General features: G+C 38.4%; 1 protein-coding gene across 7 annotated transcripts in view; it reads left to right on the forward strand.

Moving 5' to 3' along the window:
• LOC128572855 (zinc finger protein 883-like) overlaps positions 1–8,801 on the forward strand; it is a 34,952-nt gene extending 26,151 nt beyond the window's left edge. For all 7 annotated transcript variants that reach the window (XM_053572975.1, XM_053572973.1, XM_053572974.1 and 4 more), the window contains one exon: positions 6,324–8,801. In XM_053572975.1, coding sequence (XP_053428950.1) covers positions 6,324–8,140 — 1,817 coding nt within the window. In that variant the 3' untranslated portion in view covers positions 8,141–8,801. The remainder of the gene's footprint in view (positions 1–6,323) is intronic.

Raw genomic sequence — 8,801 nt, forward strand, 5'->3', positions numbered from 1 at the left:
GTTGTTATTGTTGCAGTTGTCATCGTTGGTTTGGCAGGCCCAGTGTACGTGGCCGGTGCCCTATCCACTGAGCTACGGGCACTGCCCACCATGTCCACTCTTAGTGCCTTTGTTTTGATTTGTTAATTTTGTAGTGATAAGCTTTCATTCTTTTCTCATTTCCTTTTGTATACTTCTTAAATTTTGATCACTATGAAAAATGGAAATTACATAAAGCATCTTAAAGTTATAACTATATTGTTATTTCATGACGACTTCACTTGTATTGAATACAAAAAGCCATTTTTTTTTACATTTCACCAGTGTCACAGATTGTAAGTTCTTTTTGTTGTTGTCTATTGCCCTGGATAGAATGTCATGTTGTCATAGCTCACAGCAACCTCAAACTCTTTTTTTTTTTTTTTTTTTGTAGAGACAGAGTCTCACTGTCTCACTCTTTTTTTGTAGAGACAGAGTCTCACTCGGGTAGAGTGCCGTGGCGTCACACGGCTCACAGCAACCTCTAGCTCTTGGGCTTCAGCGATTCTCTTGCCTCAGCCTCCCGAGCAGCTGGGACTGCAGGCGCCCGCCACAACGCCTGGCTATTTTTTTGTTGCAGTTTGGCCAGGGCTGGGTTTGAACCCGCCACCTTCGGCATATGGGGCCGGTGCCCTACTCACTGAGCCACAGGCGCCGCCCAAACTCTTTTTTTATTTTTTATTTTTTATTTAGACTAAAGTCTCACTTGTCACCCCTTGGTAGAGTGCCATGGCCTTATAGTTCTCAGCAAACTCCACCTCTTGGGCTCAAGAGATTCTCTTGCCTCAGCTTTCCTAGTAGCTGGGACTACAGGCACCCACCACAACGCCTGGTTATTTATTTATTTATTTATTTATTGTAGCCGTCGTTGTTTGGTGGACTAGGAACCTGCCAGCTCAGGTGTATGTGGCTGGCGCCTTAGCCGCTTGAGCCACAGGTGCCAAGCAATCTCTTTAGCTTTTTTTGTTTTTGTTTTTGAGACAGAGTCTCTTTGTCACCCCTGGTAGAGTGCTATGGCATCATACCTCACAGCAAACTCAAACTCTTGGGCTTAAGCGATTCTCTTGCCTCAGCTTCCCAAGTAACTGGGACTACAGGTGCCTACCACAATGCCCAGCTATTTTTAGAGACAAGGTCTCACTCTGTCTCAGGAGGGTCTCAAACGTGTGAGCTCAGGTGATCCACCCGCCTTAGCTTCCCAGAGTGTTGGGATTACTGGCATGAGCCAACGTGCCCAACTCTAGCTTTTTTTTAATGCTATTCTATTAAACTTTTATCAGATACGTTTTTTTTTCTAGTCTTCGGGTTGCTTTTTCATGTTGTTTCCTTTGCTGCGTGAAAATCTTAGTTTTTGTTTTTTGCTTTTGTTGCATGTGCTTTTTTTTAGTGTGATTACTAAAACATTACTGACAAGAAGCTAGTCCCTAAATTATTCACTTTATGGTCTGACAATTGGTGTTAATCCATTTTGAGTTAATTTTTGTAAAGGTGTTCAATTTTATTCTTTTTCACGTGGATAGCCACTTTATTAGCATCATTTATTGAATAGACTATTTTCTTTTCTTTTTTTTTTTTTGAGACAGAGTCTCACTTTGTTGCCCTGGGTAGAGTGCAGTGGCCTCATACCTCACAGCAACCTCAAATTTTTGGACTTAAGCAATTCTTTTGCCTCAGCTTCCCTAGTGCTTGGGACTATGGGTACCTGCCACAATCCCTTGCTATTTTTTAGAGACAGGGTCTCACTCTTGCTCAGGCTTGGATAGACTACTTTCTATTTTGTGTATCTTGGCACTCTTGTCAAAGATTAGTTAACTGTATATATATGGGTTTGTTTCTGCTTTTTCTATTTCATTGTTCTATATATCTGTTTATCAGTGTCATACTTTTGATTAGCATTAGTGGGATATCTCCATCCCTGTTCTTCTTTCACAGATCATGTTGGCTATTTGGGGTCATTTGTGGTTTCAAAGAAATTTTATAATTTTATAATTTTTTTAGAGATAGAGTCTCACTTTATCATCTTCAGTAGAATGCTGTGGCATCACAGCTCACAGCAACCTCCACCTCCTGGGCTTAGGTGATTCTCTTGCCTCAGCCTCCTGAGTAGCTGGGACCACAGACACCTGCCAGAACACCCGGCTATTTTTTTGTTGCAGTTGTGCCAGGGCCAGGTTCAAACCCGGGGCCAGCCCTACCCACTGAGCCACAGGCGCCAAACTAGAATTTTTTTTTCTATTTCTTGAAAAATGCCATTGAAAATTTAATGGATACACCTGCAGTGCATCTTACAAGGGTACATCTGAAACTTAGTAAATGTAGAATGTAAATGTCTTAACACAATAACTAAGAAAACTCCAAGAAGGCTATGTTAACCAGTGTGATGAAAATGTGTCAAACGGTCTATAAAACCAGTGTATGGTGCCCCATGATCGCATTAATGTACACAGCTATGATTTAATAATAAAAAAAAGAAAATTTAAGGGAAATTGCATCGGATAAATTTTGCTTTGTATATTATGAACATTTTGTCAATGTTCATTTTTCCTTTTCATGAACAAGGGTTATTATTTGTTTCTTTCATTACTTATATCAATATGTTATAGATTTTATTGGAGAAATCTTTTGTCTTCTTTACCAAATTGAGTCATAATAATTATTTATTTAATGATGCTTTTGTAAGGCGGTGCCTGTGGTTCAGTGGGTAGGGCACTGGCCCCATATTCCCAGGGTAGTGGGTTCAAACTCAGCCCCTGCCAAACTGCAACAAAAAAATAGCCAGGCATTCTGGCGGGCGCCTGTAGTCCCAGCTACTTGGGAGGCTGAGGCAGGAGAATCGCCTAAGCCCAGGAATTGGAGGTTGCTGTGAGCTGTGATGCCATGGTACTCTACCAAGGGTGACAGAGTGAGACTCTGTCTCTTAAAAAAAAAATGTTGCCTTTGTAAATGAGATTGATTCTTTAACTTTTTTCTGAAATAGTTCATTGTTAGTTGAAAGAAAAGAAAGAAAATTAGAGATTTTTTTGATTAGCAGGGATGGAGATATCCACTAATGCTAATCAAAAAATTCTAGAACAAGAAAATTAGAAATTTTGCATGTTCATTTTTTTTTTTGAGACAGAATCTCATCTGTTGCCCTGGGTAGAGGTGCTGTGGCATCTTAGCTCACTAGCAACCTCCAGCTCTTGGGCTTAGGTGATCCTCTTGCCTCAGCCTCCCGAGTAATTGGGACTGCAGGCACCTGCCACAACGCCCGGCTATTTTTTATTGCAGTTTGGCTGGGGCCAGGTTTGAACCCGCCACCCTTGGTGTATGGGGCCGGCACCCTATCCACTGAGCCACAGACACCGCCTGTCTCAGTTTTTCTATTTTTAGTAGAAGCAGAGTCTTGGCTTTTGCTGTGGCTGGTGTCACAATCTTGAGTTCAAGTAATCCTCCTGCCTCAACCTCCCAGAGTGTTAGGATTAAAGGTGTGAGCCACCAAGCCTGGCCTAATTCTTCTATTTTTTAGTAGAGATGGCGTCTCGCTTTTGCTCAAGCAGTCATTTATTGATTTGTATATGTTGAAACATCCTTGCAGTTCAAAGATAAATCCCATTTGATCATGGTGTGTGATTCTTTAAAAGTTTGTTTCTAGAATCTTATTTAGAACTTGTGCTTGTATCTTCATCAGAATATTGGCTTGTAGATATTTTTTCTTGTTGTTGTTTGGTGTTTTGGTAATGTTTTTATCTGGCTTTAGTATAAGGGTAATAATGACCTTGTAAATGGAGTTTGAAAGTTTTCTTACTTTTTTTTATTGTTGGGGATTAATTGAGGGTGCAAGAAATCAGGTTACACTGATTGTATTTGTTAGGTAGAGTCCCTCTGAAAGTTTTCTCTCTTTAATTTTATGTTTCAGAAGGATTGACCTTAATTTTTTCTCAGCTGCTTTGGGATTTTACCCAGCATCAGAATTTCCTAAAGAGATTTTTATTTATGACTTCAATTTACTTTTTCATTGGTCAGTTCATTATTTCTGTTTCTTCATTATTTAATATTGGTGGGATGTTCAATTATAGAAATTTATTTATTCTCATTTATCTGATGTGTTTTTATATAATTGTTGATAGTAGTCTGTTGATATCCTTTTTTATTTCTGTGGTATGAGTTGTAATAACTTATTTTTCATTTGTAATCTTTTGGGTCGTTTGTAATGAATTTTGTTTCTATTTGAAAATGCTACAATAATTTTTAAAATCTTTTTTATTGTCTGTCTAAACTTTTTTTTTTTTTTTTGCTCTAATCTTTATTGCCTTCATTCTGCTATCATTGGGATTATTTTGTTCTTTTTGTTCATGATCCTTGGGGGGTTGTTTATTTGTTTGTTTTTACTTTGTCACCCTCTGTAGAGTGCTGTGGCATTACAGCTCACAGTAACCTCCAGCTCTTGGGCTTAGGGTATTCTCTTGCCTCAGCCTCCCGAGTAGCTGGTACTATAGGCGCCCGCCAGAATGCCTGGCTATTTTTTTTTGCAGTTTGGCCGGGGCTGTGTTTGAACCTGCCACCCTCGGTATATGGGGCCAGTGCCCTACTCACTGAGGCACAGGCACTGCCCGTTCCTTGGGTTTTTAAGTTAAATTGATTTACTTAAGATCTCTCTTTCATTTCTTTCTTTTATTTTGAGACAGAGTCTCACTTTATTGCCCTTGGTAGAGTGCCCTGGCATCACAGCTCACAGCAATCTCCAACTCTTGGGCTTAGGTGATTCTCTTGCCTCTGCCTCCTAAGTAGCTGGGACTATAGGCGCCTGCCACAATGCCTGGCTATTTTTTTGTGGCAGTTTGGCCTGGGCTGGGTTTGAACCCACCACCCTCGGTTTATGGGGTCTGCCCCCTACCCATTGAGCCACAGGCACCCCCTTCTTTTTTGGAGGAAGGGACAGAGTCTCACTTTGTCACCCTCACTAGCGTGCATGGCATAATCGCTCACAACAACCTCAAAATCTTGGACTCATGCTATTCTCTTGCCTCAGCTTCCCAATTAGCTGGGACTACAGGTACCCGCCAGACCACCCAACTGTTTTTTAGAAACGAGGTCTAGCTGTGTCTCAGGCTGGTCTCAAACCTGTGAGCTCCGGCAGTCTACCTGCCTCGGCCTCCCAGAGTGCTAGGATTACAGGTGTGAGCCACTATGACTGGCCTTTCTTTTCTTTTTTTTTTTTTTCTTTTTAATTTTAGATGGTTCACTCTGTTGTCCTGGATAGAGTGCCCTGGCATCAGAGCTAAGAGCAACCTCAAACTCTTGGTCTCAAGAGATCCTATTACTTCACCCTCCTGAGTAGCTGAGACTAGAGGCAAGCATCACCATTCTGTGGCTAGTTTTTCTATTTTTTAGTAGAGATAGGGTCTCACTAATGGTCAGGCTTGTCTCAAACTCCTGAATTCAGGCAATCCACGGCATTCCAGAGTGCTAGGATTACAGGTGTGAGCTACTGTGCCTAGCCCATAGATGTAGGCCAGCTGTTTTTTCCTTCAAATTTAGAAACTTATCTTTAAATAATCTCCCCACCTTTTTTTCTTGCTTTCCTTACTCTGGATCTCCCATTATCAATATCGTGGACTGCTTGCTGGTACCCTGGACGTGCCTTATGCTATCTTCCCATTTCCTTATTTTTCTTAGTGCTCCCCTGATACTTTTAAATGAGCCATTATCAAGCTTGCTGGCTTTTTTTTTTTTTTTTTTTCTGTTAGATGAAGTCTACTATTGACCTCCTCTAGTGAATTTCTGTTCAGGTATTTATTTTTCACCACCATACTTTGTGGGTTTTCTTTCTTTCTCTCACTTTGTTCTCCTCAGTTGGGTGACATGGCTTCATAGAGGACTGCAACCTCAAACTTTTGGGTTCAAGCAATCCTCTTGCCTCCCTAGTGGCTGGGACTACAGGTGCCCATCACAAACCCCAGCTAGTTTTTCTCATTTTATTTTTTATTTTTTTATTTATTTTGAGACAGAGTCTCGTTATGTTGCCCTCAGTACGGTGCCATGGCATCACAGCTCACAGCAACCTCAAACTCTTGGGCTTAAGCAATTCTCTTGCCTCAGCCTCCCAAGTAGCTGGGGCTACAGGTGCCCACCACAACACCCGGCTATTTTTGTTACAGTTGTCATTGTTGTTTTAGCTGGCCTGGGCCAGGTTCAAACCTACCAGCCTCGGTGTATGTGCTATAACCACTGTGCTATGGGTGCTGAGTCTGCAGTTTTTATTGTAAAGTATATTCATTCCAATACAGTAATTGAAATTTAAAAATTTTTTTGCTATCTTTCAGATACATTTTCTCAATACAACCAAAGTCTGTGGGAAAAACAGTGCATAGAAGATCCATTCCAAAAAGTTTTATTGGGAATATTTGGGAGTTGTGGCCTTGAAAAAATACATTTACGGAAAGACTGGGAAAGTGAAAGTAAGTTTGAAGAACAGAAATCATGTTATGATGGACATAAAATATGTACAACTACCTGTCATACAAACATCAATGATAGAAAAAGTCAGAAATGTAAAATATTTTGGAAAAAATCTCCATTTATTTCAGCTAATCTTTCTGAACCACATGGTTCTAAAAATAAGTATCAATATCACCTCTTGGAACATAAATTTCATCTGAAACGAAATTTGGAAAACTTAAATAGTGACCTAGGCCATGTTAAAAATGGTGATTGGGATCAATTAAAATGTAGAATTGAGTTAAATGGTCAGTCAGATATTTCTGAAGATCTGAGACTTCAAAATGAAGGGAACATTTCTATATATGATCAATTTGATGGGTCATTTTTAAAAAGTTTATTATATTTACACCCAAAACATGCAAAAATCTATGATTTTGATCAGTATGGGACAATCTTTACCCATTCATCATTGCTTAAGCAATATCAGGGAATAGATTATTGGAGAAGACATTCCACCTATGACAAATCTTTAATGTCCTTTAACCAGGACACAATGTCCTCTACTGTAAATGATTACCAGGATATTTATATTGAAGACAAAAATTTTCAGTGCCATAAATCTGAGAAAACCTCCAACCAAGGCGCTAGCCCTAGGAAATGGCAGAAAACGCATTTTTCAGAGAAGCATTGCAAGTGTGCAACACATGAGATAGTCTTTCATCAACACTCAAAGCTTATCTTCCCTCAGTGTATTCAAATTCAAGAGAAGTCTTATGAATGTAACAAAGGCTCAGAAGCTTCTTCTCAGTCATCAAATCATAATCAACATCAAGAAATCAATTTTGGAGTAAACGTATACACATACAGTAAATGTGAGAAAGACTTTAGTCAATCATCAAATTTTAAAAAGCAAGAGATAATCCATACTGAAGAGAAACTCTACAAATGTAATGAATACGGGAAAGCTTATAACCATATTTCACACCTTAGTCAACATCAGAAAATTCATAATGAAGAGAAACCCTACAAATGTAATGAATGTGGTAAGGCCTTTAATCATAGTTCACATCTTACTGAACATCACAGAATTCATACTGGAGAGAAACCTTACAAATGTAAAGCATGCAGTAAATCTTACACGCATTCTTCAACTCTTATTCAGCATCAGAGAATTCACACTGGAGAGAAACCTTACAAATGTAATGAATGTGGCAAAGCCTTTAATCATAGTTCAAATCTTACTCAACATCAGAGAATTCATACTGGAGAGAAACCGTACAAATGTATAGAATGTGGCAAAGCCTTTAACCGTAGTTCAGATCTTACTGAGCACCAGATAATTCATACTGGAGAAAAACCCTACAAATGTAAAACATGCAATAAATCTTTTACTCGTTATTCAAGTCTTAGTCATCATCAGAAAATTCATACTGGAGAGAAACCCTACATATGTAAAGAATGTGGCAAAGCCTTCATCTACTGTTCAAATCTTACAGAACACCAGCGGATTCATACTGGAGAAAAACCCTACAAATGTAAAGCTTGCAGTAAATCTTACACTCATTATTCAAGTCTTATTCAGCATCAAAGAATTCATACTGGAGAGAAACCTTACAAATGTGAAGAATGTGGCAAATCTTTTTACCTTAGTTCAATTCTTAGTCGACATAAAAGAATTCATAGTAGAAAGACTCTATAGGTATAATAAACAAGTAAAGCATTTTATCAAAAATATGAAACTTAGAAACACAAGAAAGATGTTAGAGAAAGTTTATGGATATAAGTAAGAGAAGTAGTTAATTAAAACTCATCTAATTGTATGAAATGAGTCACAAAAAAAGAAAAAAAAAAACTAAAGCAGACGCTTTCAGGCTTTACACCAAACCAGAGTATTTATTACAGAGAATAATCCAAAGACAGAAGCAATCATATAATTGATTCATGTGTTTCAAAAGATCAAGAACATTGATATTTGGACAGATGTAATTATAATCAGTCAATACTTTACTTGTATTGGCAGTGTTTGTAAAACAAGTATTTTTAATGTACTTCAATTCTCAAGTCAGGTGAAGCTATGCCTTAATCTCTTGTGTTCATATAGAAATAGGCAGTCTGTTGTTTCTGCATCAGAACTAGGCACCATTCTATATTAGGTGGACATTATTAATATGAATTTTGTTATGGATAGATAATGACAAATGTAATATATGTGAAGAAAATCTAAAGGATTGTGATGTTGTGTTTGAATTATAAAACAGCAATGCATCTAAGCATATGGTGTATGTCCAGTGTGTTACTTTTCTGTATCAAAGTAAAAGGAACATTCTGAATTTTATAAATAAATTATTTTACCAATTGTT

This window comes from Nycticebus coucang, chromosome 20 (assembly GCF_027406575.1).
Source record: "Nycticebus coucang isolate mNycCou1 chromosome 20, mNycCou1.pri, whole genome shotgun sequence".
Taxonomy (NCBI): domain Eukaryota; kingdom Metazoa; phylum Chordata; class Mammalia; order Primates; family Lorisidae; genus Nycticebus; species Nycticebus coucang.